General features: G+C 35.3%; 1 protein-coding gene across 1 annotated transcript in view; it reads right to left on the bottom strand.

The window, feature by feature from the left end:
- COQ10B (coenzyme Q10B) overlaps positions 1-16179 on the bottom strand; it is a 37901-nt gene that overhangs the window by 17641 nt on the left and 4081 nt on the right. The window contains exons 2-3 of the mRNA XM_077154573.1: positions 14723-14872; positions 1269-1461 (exon numbers count right to left, since the gene is read on the bottom strand). Coding sequence (XP_077010688.1) covers positions 1269-1461; positions 14723-14872 — 343 coding nt within the window. The remainder of the gene's footprint in view (positions 1-1268; positions 1462-14722; positions 14873-16179) is intronic.

Genomic DNA, 16179 nt, shown 5'->3' with positions numbered 1-16179 from the left:
AGGTTGTCTAAAAGCTAAACTTTCGTAGCACTAATTTAACTCAATGTGTCTGGATAACTCATTTAAACAACTGAAACACATGGAACCCAGTATAGGAATGGGGGCTTATAATTCTGCAAAGTTTAAGGCAATACCTGGATACATCCCAGAGTATTTTGAGCAGATAATTTAAAAGTTTTGGCAAAGTCCCTTGAGGGATGGGAGAAATAATAAGTAACTATTACGTTTACCACCAGGGAAACCATTGATGCTGTTTCAAACATTGGGAACTTACAAGTCAATAGGTCAAGCCCTTGATCTTGAGGCTTCTCCTGTGAAGCCTATGTCTGTAGTGGAGAAGCTAAACTTATAGCTATGCCTAAGAATTACTTCCAGAAAATCTCTTTTGTTGCTCAGATGTGGCCTCACTCTCTCTCAGCTCAACTCTGTAAGTAAAATCATTACCCTCCACCCTACATGGGACATGACACAGAGGCAAAAGTTACCCTGGCAATATGGGACATGGGATCCCAGGGATGAGCCAGGCCTTGGCACTGTGGGATCAAGAATAACTTCCAGACCAAAAGAGAGAAAAAAAATGTAACAGAGTAAGGTATCAGTGGCTAAGAGAGTTCAAATAGAGTCAAGAGGCTATTGAGACTATTCTTTAAGCTAGATATCGCTAATTACCAGAATTTGCCAAACCCCAACCAAAACCATTCCTGTCAACCCTAAAGAACACCTAGGGCTTTATCTGAGATTCTACAAAAGTTTCAGAAACTAACACTACTCTCCAGAAACCTACAACCTCCAAATGGGTTCCTAGGCTGGATAAGTCCTGAAATACAGAGGAGCCAGCCTTTCCAAGAACATCAATCAGTTCCATTTCCCTATCTTATATTATCGACACCCCTTTCCAACCTGAAAAAGTTAGAATGTGCGTAGCCCAAATACCCCTAAAGACTGGGAGAGGGCTCAAAGGAGATGAAGGAGTTATAACAAAGAAGATAGGATTTAACAAATGAGTATGACTGTGGAATCCTTATACTGATATTTCTTTTAGTCTCCAGTGTCTTGAAGCAGCCAGAAGGAAAAACTTAAAATTGTGGAACTGTAATCCATACCAAACCCTGAAATCTGTTCTACAACTGCTTGTTATAATGTATTCTGAACTTTATTGCTTTTTTTGTATATTATATTTCAAAATAAAAAGTCTAAAAAAATGTAATGCATTTGATAAAATCAATATTTGGGGGATATTTGAAAACAACAAAAAATTAAACCATTACCTTTACCAAATGTGGTTTCACCAAGGTTACTACTGATGTATATCGCTCCAACATGGGTGGAAACCCAATTTCTAATCGTGTTTTGCAGTATCCAGATCTCCTTGATATTACATCTGATTTTTTGCACCAAGGAACAAAATACTTATAGTCCTCCATTCCTGATACCACATCATACATTTCCTGCATAGAATATCTTGAAAAAAAAAAAAAAAGAGGCTGTTAACTTCATTTAGCTATATATGATATACCCATACTTTATAGTGTGTATATGTGATGAGGCAATAGATCATTGGGCAAACATACTGAACAATTGCTATGGAATGAATGACTTCACAGGAACACAGAAAAGAAAAAGGGAGTTAAATATACATGCATAGCAGATGTCATATGTGACAATCCATGGGCTGGATCTGGCCTACAGATGTGATTTCTTAAATTTTTATTTGGTTGCTATCATTTAAAAATCAAAGTTTGCATAAAGTGGATTCATGACAAGAATTGGCTTGAGTTGATCACTAATTCCTTACTCAGACTCAACAATTTCACTTCTAGCAATCTGTTAAAAATAGTCCTACATTGCACAGAAGAAGAACATTTCAACAGCGATTTAAAAGAAAACATGGGAAGCAACCTTAATGTCTAACAATAAGGTAATGATTAATAAATGACACACCCATACTATAGAATTTCATTACCAGTTGATTAAAAGAATTGACAAAAAAAATAAATTAAAGAATTGGATCTTTGCTTTAAAGTATGTATTGATCTAATTCTTTTATGATAAACTGTTACATGAAAACACATTACAAAGCATGGTATGTATGAGTCTAAGAAAAATCTGAAGTATATATCCTTAATTTTAAATGTATTTAATATTTGAATATTTGTCAAGAAAATCATGTCAATAGAATATGTAACAAAAATACAAAGAAAAAGTACTGGAAGGAAGGATACAGTTGTTAATTCTGGGTAAAGAGAATGGGGATAAAGGTAGGCTAACTTTTTAGTCTACATATTTCAATCTTGTTAGGCTTTTATACAAGTTCTTTTTTTAAAGCAGTTTTACTGAGATACACTCACAAACCATTCAGAGTATACAATCCATCCAAAGTATACAATCAATAACTCTCAGTATAATCAGAGTTGTGCATTCATCATCGCAATTTTAGAACATTTTCATTATTCCAAAAAGAAAAACTCCATATTCCTAATATTCCCCTATTGTTGATACTTAGCATCGGTGTGTGGTACATTTGTTATAACTGATGAAAGAATATTAAAATATTACTTTTAACTATACTCCGTGGTTTGCATTAGGTATATATTTTTCGATATACCACCCTATTACTAATATCTTGTAGTAGTGATGTACATTTGTCATAGTTCATGAAAGAATATTCTAATTGGTGTACTGTTAACCAAAGTTATCATCCCAACAGGATTCACTGATACACAGTTTCATGTTTTATCCTCTAGCTTTCCTTCTAGTAACATATATGGCCCAAAACTTCCCCTTTCAATCACATTTACATGCCTACAGATTATTCACATGCATAATTTGGTGCTGTTCCACTCACAATAATGTGCTACCAACACCTTTATCCCTACCCAAACATTTAAAATCAACCTAATCAGAAATTGTGCACAAATTAAGCATCAGCTCCCCATTCTCAATTTCATTCTATCTCCTGGTAACCTATACTCAAGAATCTAACTTTATGAGTTTGCTTCCTCTGTTTTACAACAATGAAACCATACAATATTTGTCCTTATGTGTCTGCTTATGCACTTAACATAATGTCCTCAAGATTTATCCATGTTGTTGCATGCGTCAGGACTTATTTCTTCCTGCAGCTGAATCATATTGTATGTATATAACACATTTTGCTCATCCAGTCATCAGTTGATGGACACTTGGGTTGCTTCCATCTTTCAGGAAGTATGAATAATGCTGCTATGAACATCAGATTGTAAATGTCTGTGTCCCCACCTTCAGTTCTTCTAGATAGATACCGGTAAGTAGGATTGCCAGATCATCACAATTCTATACTTATCTTCCTAAGGAACTTTCATAGCGGCTACACCATTTTACATTCCCACTAGTAGTGAATGATTGTTCATATTTGTCCACATCCTCTCCAACACTTGTAGTTGTCTGTTTTTTTTTTTAATAGTGACCTTCCTAGTAGAAGTTAAGTGATATCTCATTGTAGTTTTGAATTTACATTTCCCTAATAGCTAGTGAGTGTCGAGCATCTTTTTAAATGCTTTTTAGCCATTTGTATTTTCTTTATTCAAGTCTTTTGCCCATTTTTTAATTGGGCTGTCTTTTTAACGTTCAATTGTAAGGTTCCTTCAAATATTCTGGATATTAAACTCTCATCAGCTTTGTGGTCTCCACAGTATTTTCTTCGATTGAGGAGGTTGCCTTTTGACATTCTTGACAAAGTCCTTTGAAGCAAAAAAGTTTTTAATTTTGAGGCAGTCCCCTTTAACTATTCCTTTGTTGTTTGTGCTTTGGGTGTAAAATCTAAGAAACCATTGCCAACCACAAGATCTCACAGATACTCCTCTAAATCTTCTTCTGAAGTGTTAAGGTCTTGACTCATATTTAGTTATTTGATCCGTTTTCAGTTTATTTTTGTTTAGGGTATGAGATAGGGGTTGTTTTAGTTTGTTAATAATGCAGGAATGCAAAATATCAGAAATGGGATGGCTTTTATAAAGGGGATTTATTAAGTCACAAGTTTACAGTTTGAAGGCCATAAAAATATCCAAACTAAGGCATCCAGACAAAGATACCTTGACTTCTAAGAAAGGCTGATGTCTTTCGCATGGGAAGGCATATGGCTAGCATCTGCTGTTTCTTGTTCCCAGTTCTATTGCTTCCATCTTCTAATTCCTGCGGCTTCCTCTCTAAGCATATGTGGGTTTATACTTAGCTGCTCCAGGTCAAAACTCTGGGTTTCATCTCTTAGCTTAGCATCTCCCAGTGCCAGAGATTTCTTCTCTTCAAGTTCTGGCTATTTCTATGAGTCTTTGCTTAGCAACTAGGCTATTTGTTTCTATCTCCAAACATCTCTGTCTGCACTCCAAGCATCTTCAAATGTCTGCGTCTATGTAGCTTCTGAACTTTCTCCAAAATGTTTCCCCTTTTAAAGGACTCCAGTAAACTAATCAAACACACCTTAAATGTGTAGCACCACATCCCCATCTGGTCAAAAGGTCACATCCACAACTGAATGAATTATATCTCCATAGAAAAAATCCAATTAAAGGCTTCACCCACAACTGAGTGGGTCGATCTCTAAAGAAACAACCTAATCAATGATTCTACCCTAAACAATAGGTCTGCCCCCACAAAATTAAATTAGAGTAGAAAGAACATGGCATTTCTGGGGTACATAACCATTTCAAACCAGCACAGGGATCCTATTTCATTCTTTTGGATATGGATATCCTGCTCTCCTAGAACCATTTATTGAAGATACTATTCTGTCCCAGTTGAAAGGACTTGGCAGAATTGTCAAATATCAATTGGCCACAGATTAGAGGATCTATTTCTGAACTTTCAATTTGATTCCTGTTTTAGTTTCCAAATGCTGCCAGGATACAATATACCAGAAATGGAACGACTTTTAAAAATGAAATTTATTAAGTTGCTAGTTTACTGTTCCAAGGCCACACAAATGTCCAAAGTAAAGCATCCAGAGAAAGATATCTTAAATTCAAAGTAAGGCCAATGGGTCCAGAATACTTCTGTTGTCTGGGAAGGCACATGGCTGGCACCTGCCAGGGTCTCTGGCTTTTTGTTTCAAACAGCTTCCCTGGGGTTGTTTTCCTTCTATATCTCCAAACCTCTGGGTCTAGCATTGGCTCTGAAGTTTTTTCCAAAATGTTCCCTCTTAAAGGATTTCAGTAAGGAACCCTACCATGAATGGGTGGAGACACATCTCCATGGAAACCACCTAATCAAAAACTCCCACCTACAACTAGGTGGGGCATATCTCCATGGAAACAACTTAATAAAAAAGATCCTATCCAACAATATTGAATGAGGATTAAAGAACACGGCTTTTCTGGGGTACAAAACAGTTTTAAACCAGCACAATTCCATCGGTCAATATATCTATCTTTATGCCAGTACCATGCTATTTTGACCACATGTAGTTCTGTAAAATGCTTTAAAGTCAGGAAGTATGAATCCTCCAACTTCATTCTTTTCTTTCAAGCTGTTTTTGGCTATTCAGGGCTCCTTACCCTCCCAAACTAAATGATAATTGGCTTTTCCATTTCTACAAAGTAGGTTGTTGGAATGTTCATTGGGATTGTGTTAAAGTTGTAAACCAATTTGGGTAGAATTGTCATCTTGACAATATTTAGTCTTACAATCCATTAACAAGGAACATCCTTCCATTTATTTAGGTCTTCTCTGATTTCTGTTAGCAATGTTTTCTAGTTTCTGTGTACCAGTCAGTTATATCCTTGGTAAAATTTATTCCTGGATATTTTGATTCTTTTAGCTACCATTGTAAATGAAATTTTATTTCTTGATTGTCTCCTCAGATTGTTCTTTACCAGTGTATAAAACACTACTTATTTTTTTGCATGTTGATCTTGTATCCCACCATTTGCTGAATGCATTTATTAGATCTAGTAATTTTGTTACAGGTTTTTCAGCACTTTTTATAGGGACATGCCATGTACAAATAGTGAGTTTTACTTCTTCCTTTCCAATTTGGGTGCTCTTTATTTCTTTTTCATGGCTAACTGCCCTAGTTAGAACTTTCAGCACAATGCTGAATAACAGCAGTGACAGTAGGCATCCTTATCTTGTTCTCAATCTTAGAGGGAAAGCTTTCAGACTTTTGACATTGAGTACAATGTTAACTGTGTGTTTTCATATATGCCCTTTATCACATTGAGGAATTTCCTTCTAGTCTATCTTTTGAAGTGTTTTGATCAAGTAAGGATGCTGGTAGCCAAATAATCCTAAAGAGTGGGGGAAAGATCACAGGAGATGGTGGAGTTTGTATACAGAGAAGGTAGGGTTTAACAAATGAGTATGACTGCTATTATATTGCTATTTCTTTTAGTCTCCAGTGTCTTAGAGCAGCTAGTACTAAAAACCTGTAATTGTGGACTTGTAGCCCACATACAACTCTGAAATTTATTCTGCAACTAACTGTCATGGTGTTCTTCAAAATCTGTTTTTGTATATTTATTTTTCACAAGAAAAAAAATAAAGCCAATTGTGATGAATGTACAGCTATATGATGATACTGTGAACCACTGATTATATACTTTAGATGAATACATGATATGTGAATCAATATATATCAATAAAATTTCATATAAATAAAAAAGGATGCTGGATTTTGTCAAATGTCTTCATCAATTGAGATGATCACGTGTTTTTCCCCCTATGATTTATTAATATGGTGTATTGTTAATTGATTTTGTTGTGTCGAACCATCCTTGCATACATAGGCTAAAACCTACTTGATCATGATGTATGATTTCTTTAATTGCTGTTGGATTGAATTTACAAGTACTTTGTTGAGGATTTTTGCATCTATAGTCACTAGAGAAACTAGTCTGCAATTATTTTTCCTTGTAATATCTTTATCTGGCTTTGGTATTAGGGCAATGTTGGACTCATAGAATGAGTTACGTAGTGTTCTCTCTTCTTCAAGTATTTGGAGTAGATTCAGCATAAGTGGAGCTAAGTGTGCTTGGAATGTTTGGTAGGATTCACCAGTGAAACCATCTGGTCCTGTACTTGTCTTTCTTTGTTGGGAGGTCTTTGATGACTGATTCAGTCTCTTTACCTGTAATTGGTCTGTTGATTTCTTCTATTTCTTTTATAATCATTTTAGGTTGTTCTTGGATTTCTAGGAATTTGTCCATTTTATCTAAGTTTCTAATTTGTTGGCATACAGTTGTTCAAAGTATTCTCTTATAATAATAATATTTCTGTAGGATCAGTAGTAATGACCCCCTTTCATGTCTGATTTTATTTGTGTTTTCTCTTTATTTTTTTGTCAGTCTAAATAAAGCTAAGTCAATTTTATTGATCTCCTCAAAGAACTTTCGGTTTTGTGAAATCTACTGTTTTTTAAACTTTCAATTTCATTTATTTCTATTGTAATCTTTGTTATGTCTTTCCTTTTGCTTGCTTTCAGTTAGTTTGGTGTTCTTTTTCTAGTTCCTCCAAGTGGACAGTTAAGTCTTTGATTTTAATTCTTTCTTCTTTTGTAATGTAGGCATCTAGAATTATAATTTCCCTCTAATTACTGCCTTCACAGCATCCTGTAAGTTTTGACTATGTTGTGTTCTTGTTTTCATTTGTCTAGAGATATTTACTGATTTCTCTTAGAACTTCTTCTTTGACCCACTTCTTTGATCGCTTAAGAATGTGCCGTCTACCCCCATGTATTTGTAAATTTTTTTTCATTTTCCACCTGTTATTGATTTCCAGCTTCATCCTATTAGGATTAGATAAAGTGTTTTGTATAATTTTAATCTTTTTAAATGTATTGAGACATTTTTGTGACATAACATGTGGTCTATTCTGGGAATAATCCATGAAAACTTGAGAAGAATTTATATCCTGCTGTTCTGGGGTGCAATGTTCTGTATTGTGTCTATTAGGTCTAGTTTTTTTATATTATTCAAGTTTTCTGTTTCCTTACTGATCCTCTGTCTAGATGTTCTATCTATTGATGAGAGTGGTGTTTGGAAGTCTCCAACTCTTACTGTAGAGACATCTATTTTTCCCTTCAGTTTTTTGCCATGTTTGCCTCATGTATTTTAGGGCACCCTGGTTAGATACATAAATATTTAAGATTGTTATTTATTCTTAGTGGATTGCACCTTTTATTAATATATAGTGTCTTTTTTTGCCTCTTAGAATCGCTTTGCATTTAATGTCTATTTTGTCCAATATTGGTATAGCTACCCCAGTTCCTTTTTGGTTACTGTTTGTGTGGTATATCTTTTTCCAGCCTTTCACTTACAATGTATTCGTGTCCTTAGGTCTAAAATTACTCTTTACTTGTAGACAGGATACAGACAGATCATACTTTTTAATCCATTCTGCCAATCTGTGTCTGTTGGTTGGGGAGTTTAATTCATTAACATTAAATGTTATTGCTGTAAAGGGAGTGCTTACTTCCACCATTTATCCTTTGGCTTTTATAGATCATATTTTATTTCTGTCTCTCTTCCTACCCTGTTAGTTACCCTTACTGACAAGTCTTAATTTCTACAATCTCCTCCAAATCTCTCATGTCTTTTCCTTTCAGAATACAGCACTCCCATTAATATTTCTTTTAGGGCAGGTCTCCTGTCTATGAACTTCTCAGTTTTTGTTTTTCTGTGAATATTTTAAACTCTCCCTCATTTACAAAGGACCCAGTTTTGTCAGAACAGAATTCTAGAATGGCAGTTTTTATTTTTCAGTACATTAAATATATCATACCACAGCCTTCTCTCCATGTTTTCTGATGAGAAACTGGAACTCAATCTTACTGCTTTCCCCTTGTATGTGAATTGCTCTTCTCTTGCTTTCAGGATTCTTTCTTTATATTTGGCATCGGACATTCTGATTACTATGTGTCTTGGAGTAGATCTATTATATTACTTTGGGATTGCTGCACTTCTTAGAATATATATTTATGTCTTTCACCAAAGCTGGGATATTTGGGCCATTATTTCCTCAAATATTCTTTCTGCTCCTTCCTTCTCTTCTCCTTCTGGCACACGCATGACATGCATATTTGTACACTTCATGTGTTATTTAGTTCCTTAAGACCCTGCTCAATTTTTCCCATTCTTTTTTCTACCTGTTTTTTTGTTTAAATGTAAGATTCTCAATGTCCTATCTTCTAGCTCAGATTCTTTCTTCTGCCTCTACAAATATGCTCATGTTTAATCTCTTCTACTGTGCCTTTTGTTCCCCAAAAACTCCATTTTATTTCTTTTCATACTTTGAAATTCCTTATGCTCACCCACTGTCTTAATATCATTTCTTTAGTCATGTTTTCCTTCATCTCCTTGAATTGATTTAGGAGATTTGTTTGAACATCTTTGATTAGTTGTTTCAAACTCAGTGTCTCCTCTGACTTTTTAATTCGTTCCTTTACTGAACCTTTTTTTCCTGTTTCTTTGTATAGTTTATAATTTTTTGCTGATATCTAGGCATCAGATTATCTTAATGAGTTTACTGTGCAGTCTCCCTTTCTTTTCTAGGGTTTTGTTGTTGACTAGCTTTGTGTTAAGGGTCTTCTTTCACACATGGTTCAGCTTATTATAGACCTTTAAAATTGCCTCTGTTTGATCAGATTTAGGCAACTCTTCTACATCTGATTCTTGCCCTGGGAATCAGGTACAATATTTAAGAGTGCTCTGTTTGTGCAACTGTTTCATTCCCCGAAAGAAAGCTTCCTTTCCTCCATTCCTTCCCCAGGAATCTTGCTTTGTTCTGTTTTTGTTTAGCCTCTACATTTATTCTTTATTATTATTTTTTAACTCTCCTTTTATTGCCTGGAGGACAAATTCTGGAAGGAGGATTACCTTGGAGAGGATCTTCCCAAGTCTATATTTCTCAGGTAAAAGAGGGTCAAGGACCCAAGCAGGGGGTACTGACATATTCCAAAGGGCCTTGGAGAGAGTGTCAGGAAAGACGCCAAAAAGTCTTCTTGGTTCCCCAAGGCTGTACTTTTTTGGTTGGTCTAGCAGTTTGTGCTCTTTGGCAAAAATCATTTCCATTGCTCCATGAAGATGCACTTTCTTCACCTTCCCAGCAGAATGTGCTGTTTGGCAAAATGTTCTCCACAGCCCTAAGGAGGCAGTATGTCTTTAAACCTCCACAGTCTCTGTCTCTTTTGGAGGCAGGGTTGAAGTTGAAGCAATGGCCACGGTAGCCTCTATTTAGGTTGGGTTTAAACTAATTCAGAGCTAGGACCCAGGAATCTAAATTCAGTGGTCAAAAGCCATGATCAATATAGAGCCATGCAGCCCCTATTCTTGGGGAGCAAGGCTTCCACATCCTCTCTGTCTGCAGCAACCAGCCAGGGACTGGACTCAAGGCAGCTTGCCTTGAGGGTGGAGGATGGGCCTGGCCACCACTACAGAGTGAATTACTTGCAGTTTTTTACCAGTTTCTCAGTCTCTTCATCCCACTCTTCTCTGGATGTCGTAGAGCATGCCCTTGGATTCTGGAGCCCCAAAAGAGTTGTTTCAGACCATTTCTGCTTGTACAGCTGCTGATTTTGGAGGAGTGAGTCCTGGATCCCCCTACTCCACCATCTTCTCTGGATGTCCATGTAATAGTTTTGTAATCAGAAAAAGAAGGAAAGTAAACTATTCTAGAATACTATTCTACAGAGAAATGAAACCTCCCATTCTCTTTATGAATCAGCCTAACATTATGACAACTAAAAAATGGCAAAGAACATAAGAAACAAAACTACAGACCAACATCACCTACAAGTACTGAGGCAAAAATTGTAAGTAAAATATCAGTAAACAGAATCCAGCAATACATTAAAAAACGTGTAACAATCAAAATGCAACTGATAAAGGAACAGATAGTTTAATATTGCAAATTTCATTATTATAGCCATATTAATTGCTCAAAAGAGGAAAAACTGTATGATCTCCTCCGGAAGCATTCCCATTAGAGTAGAAATAAGACAAAGATGCTGGCTATAATCATTTTTATGTAATACTGTTCTGAAAGTATCAGTCAATTAGTTATATAAGAGCACGAAATATCTGTATGTGAGGACTAAATGAGATAATAAATGAAAAGTATTAGTCAAAATTATTAATTGGCAGGTGGTCTGATTGTCTATCAAGCCAAAATTCAATAAGATGGACTGTTATGAAATATAATAAAAATCAGTATCTTCCCTAAGAACCAGCTGGAAACAATACCATAGAAATGCAAACTACCTAAAAACAAATTCAACAAAAAAAGTTCAAGATTTAAATAAGAAAACAAACAAAACCCTCTATGGACATACATAAAACACCTGAATGATGAGATTCATACATACATATCAATCTCGGTTATAAAAACTCAACACCGTAAAAACAGAATTTGTAAACAGAGTGATGTAGTAATTTAATACAATTACAATCTAAATTACAAGAGGATATTTATTTAATAGGACAGAATTTGAGTCTTTACGTGTAAATAATGTTTATGACCATGAAAGAAAACCCACAGAAGAGGGAAAAGAAAAAAAAAAAAACCCTAACCTCTCCAGGTTTTGAGACACTTTGAAATAAATGCTTTGATAAGCCTCAGGAAGAATGAAAGCTTATAGCCTGGAAGCTAATTGCTATAAAAGCAGTCTACAAAAACCGAGTAACACAGCACAGTGAGCAAATAAAGGAATGGGCTTTGTTAGACAGAAAGGACTGTCATCAAGTATCAACTCTAAAACATAGCTATATGACCCTGGGTAGGCTCCTTAACCTCTCAACTTGTCTTCATCCATAACTGGAAAATGGATGGATTAAATGAAATAGTTTCATCACCAGGCACATGCCTAATGAACACTTAATAAATGACAGCAATTATTATTATGTATTTATGCCAAACAGGAATTTAAAAGACATAAGGTGAAGATCATTTGGACAAGACCAATTTGTAATAAAAAGGATTCTAGCATGAGAAAAATAAGGAAGCAAAGTTAATATGGTGGGAAGACAAGCTTTGGAGTCCATGACACTTTATGTTGTCTTTCTGAGTTTCACTTTCCTCATCTCAAAAATGGTAATAACAAGAACTTCTATACATGACTATACTGAGGATTAAATAAAAAACACAAAGCACCCAGCAGCACCTATCAAATGGCAAATGCACAAAAGACAAATTCACTATTCAATTTCTTATCTTTCAACTGCCATTGTTTTTGCAAGATATCAGCTGTGGCATGGTTACAATCCAAATATCTCTGCTCCCTGTAGAAAGCACTGTTGCTAGGAAGGAGCAGCCCATCAAGGCACTACATTTGCCAATCTCTCCCCCTGCATTATGACTAATTCTTACCAATCATATCTGAGAGGGAAAGTGATGTATGTAGCTACCAGACCAATGAGGTTAAGAAGCAGGTGTACATTTTCACTGACTCTGAAGACCAGGGAATTACAGAGGTTACAAATTGGATGAAGCCTAGGTTCCTGAATCACTATCTGAAGGACAGATGTCCACAGGTCAAGAACACTTATTTCAACTTTTTATGAGAAAGAAATAAATTTGGGGTTTAATCTGTACAGCAGATAGTGTGTGCTGGTTTGAAAGGATGTATGTACTCTAGAAAAGTCATGTTTTAATCCTAATCCCATTTTATAAAGGCAGCCATTTCTTCTAATTCCTATTCAGTATTGTATACTTGAAACTATAATTAGATCATCCCCCTGGAGATGTGACTCAATCAAGAGTGGTTGTTAAACTGGATTAGGTAGAGGCATGTCTCCACCCATTTGGGTGGGTCTTGATTAGTTTATGGGAATCCTATAAAACAGGAAGCATTTGGAGAAAGCTAGAGATTCACAAAGAGCACAGAAGAACAACATAGCCACGAAAAGCAGAGAGAAGCAGCCAGCGACCTTTGGAGATGAAGAAGGAAATTGCCTCCTGGGGAGCTTCATGAAATAGGAAGCCAGGAGAGAAAGCTAGCAGATGATACCTTGCCTCACCATGTGCCCTTCCAGCCAAGAGAGAAATACTGACTGTGTTCACCATGTGCCTTCTCACTTGAGAGAGAAACCTTGAACATCATTGGTCTTCTTGAACCAAGGTATCTTTCCCTGGATGCCTTTGATAGGACATTTCTATAGACTTGTTTTAATTGGAACATTTTCTCGGCCTTAGAACTGTAAACTAGCAATTCATTAAATTTTCTTTTTAAAAAGCCATTCCGTTTCTGGTATATTGCATTCCAGCAGCGAGCAAACTAGAACGCAGTGTTAACTTAACTCATATGTGACTAGCTAGTGATAAAGATAAATTTTATGACAAAAGCAATTGAGTCTGCCAAAAGACCTTTGTTACAGAAAAGTAGGAAGGGTAAAACTTATCAACTACAATGAATGAAATGCCCACTTTTACAAGGTTTCATGTAATACTTAATGGGTTGTTGGAAATTAAGACCCCATATAGAGGAATTTCCAGAAATTCCCATATAGAGGTGTACTGGATTTATACCCTAGAAAAGCAATGTTTTAATCCTGATACATCTTGTAGAGGCAGCCCTTTCTTTTAATCTCTATTCAGCATTGTAGGTTGAAAGCGTGATTAGATAATCTTCACAGAAATGTGACATGCCCAAATCTGAGTATTCACCTTTGATTAGAGGGAGAAGTGGCTCCACCCATTCCAGGTGGGTCTTCATTAGTTTACTGGAGCTCTTTAAAAAGAGGAAACATTTTGGGAAAAGCTTGAGAGCCACGAGACCCATGAGAGCCCATGCAGCCAGAAACCTTTGGAGAAGGAAAATATCCCTGGGGGAGCTCATGAAACAAGAAGCCTGGAGAGAAAGTTAGCAAACACAGCCAAATTTGCCACATGCGTTTCCAGTTGAGACAGAAACCCTGAACGTAATCAGCCTTTCTTGAGTGAAGGTAACTCTGTTGATGCCTTAATTTGAACATTTTTATAGACTTGCTTTAATTGGGACATTTTCATGGCCTTAGAACTGTAAATTCCCCCTTTTAAAAGCCGTTCTGTTTCTAATATATCACATTCTGGCAGCTAGCAAACTACAACAGGAGAGATGTTATACTTCGTGTTTTAGAGAATTGCGTTCTTTACTCACTGTAATATATTCAACTGTATATAATACTAGATTTGGGGTCAAATCTGGCCCACTACCTGTTTTTAATAAGTAAATTTTATTGGAACAAAGTCATACCCTTGTGTTTACATATTGTCTATTGCCACCTTTGGGCTATACTGACAGAGCTAAAAAGGTGTAAAAGAGACTACATAGCCCACAAATCTTAACGTATTTACTAGCTGGTCTTTCTAGAAAAAGTAAGCCAACCCCTGCTCTGGATGGTAAAAGCCTATTAGTATATATGTACACATATAGCTATCTATGTGGGAAGGTGAATACGCTATATACACATTTTTGACCCAAAATATCAGTAATATTGCCACTAAAGAAAGAAAAATGTACAAAAATGCAGGTTATAAACAGTTAAGACAAATTATTTCCTTTATACATGAAGGTTTAAACATAGCTTATACAGTTATCATATAATTATACTTATTTAACAAATATTTATAAAACAGCAAGGGTTATGGAAAAGCCAACACAGATAAACCGAACTTTAGTCTGTAAGAGAATCCAGAAGAAGAGAATCCAAAAGAAGCATGATTCTCGATAGAAAATTATGAAGGCACTCTTTAAGTAGAACTATTGTCATATACAAACCCTATAATTCTCCTCTCTGAATATTCTTTTCTTTTGTTTATTAATGGTGCAGAAATTTTGAAGAAAGTTCTTCCATGTATCTCCTTAGGCACAACTGAGGTATGAAATGGATGAGTTCTGCTCATCAATATACCACAGGAGGATAAATATCTAAAAAATAAAAATAAAAATAAAAAAAATTAACTGATGTAGAGTGACAATGAAAATTAAGAGGATACACAACTTACAGAGATTTAAAGTCTCTGCAGCTTTAGAATATTCCTGAAAGCACACTTACACACATGCATAGACAGAGAAAAATGTATACTTCTTGCTGTTTTAGCAATCTTCTGCACCTTAAGGAAAAGTAAAAATAATAGGGTTAAAAGAATCTTCTGGCATAAAAGATACCTTTCCCAGAAAGCTGCCTTTCAGTTGGTAACTTTTGTTACAACATTTTCTTGCCATACACTTGTTAGAATAGTCATCACTCTTTTTTCAAATCTTCTTATCTGAGTTACTCATGTTGTTTCCCCAGATGAATCCATAAGGGTTCCTCAATTCTTGATCCACCTCAATAAAGCTTGAAATTAAGTCTCAAGCTCAGACTGGAGATCTGATGGCTCTGTCAGATTGCTGCACTGTTCTTTACCTTTCGTCTGTGTAATTAAAATGTCAAGTGTTTGGGGGTATTTCTAAATATAGGTACCTGATAGACTTTTTTTTATAGGTACAAAAGTGAATATTTATTTAGATTTTCAATGAAATCCCAATATTAGGAAAATTTAAAAGTTTAAACATATCACAGATATTGTAAAATCCAGAAAAATAACAAAAGTTATATTAGCTGCCTGACATTGCTCCCTTGTGCTTTTTTTAATGTCTTTTGGCTGCATCCCCTTTGATTGTATTTTTAATTAATTAATTATTTTATTAATTAATTAATTAATTAATTAATTATTAAAAATTAACAACAAAATCATTCCGTTCTACATATATATTTAGTAATTCACAATATCATCACATAGTTGCATATTCATTTCTTAGAACATTTGCATCCATTCAGAAAAAGAAATATAAAGACAACAGAAAAAGAAATGAAACGAAAATAGAAAAAAAAAAAGATTATACATACCATACTCCTTATCCCTCGCTTTCACTGATCACTAACATTTCAAACTAAGTTTATTTTAACATTTGTTCCCCCTATTATTTATTTTTATTCCATATGTTCTACTCGTCTGTTGACAAGGTAGATAAAAGGAGCATAGACACAAGGTTTTCACAATCACACAGTCACATTGTGAAAGCTATATCATCATACAATCATCTTCAAGAAACATGGCTACTGATATACTCATTTCCCAAAATGTTTTTTAACTTTTCCCTTATGAATGATTACTACTATTCATTCATTTGTTCACATACTTACTGACCTGTTATTTTGTTTTAGACTATGCTAGGCACTAGGGATATGA

Source organism: Tamandua tetradactyla, chromosome 3 (assembly GCF_023851605.1).
Source record: "Tamandua tetradactyla isolate mTamTet1 chromosome 3, mTamTet1.pri, whole genome shotgun sequence".
Classification (NCBI taxonomy): domain Eukaryota; kingdom Metazoa; phylum Chordata; class Mammalia; order Pilosa; family Myrmecophagidae; genus Tamandua; species Tamandua tetradactyla.
This window is presented reverse-complemented; position numbering and strand designations above follow the sequence as displayed.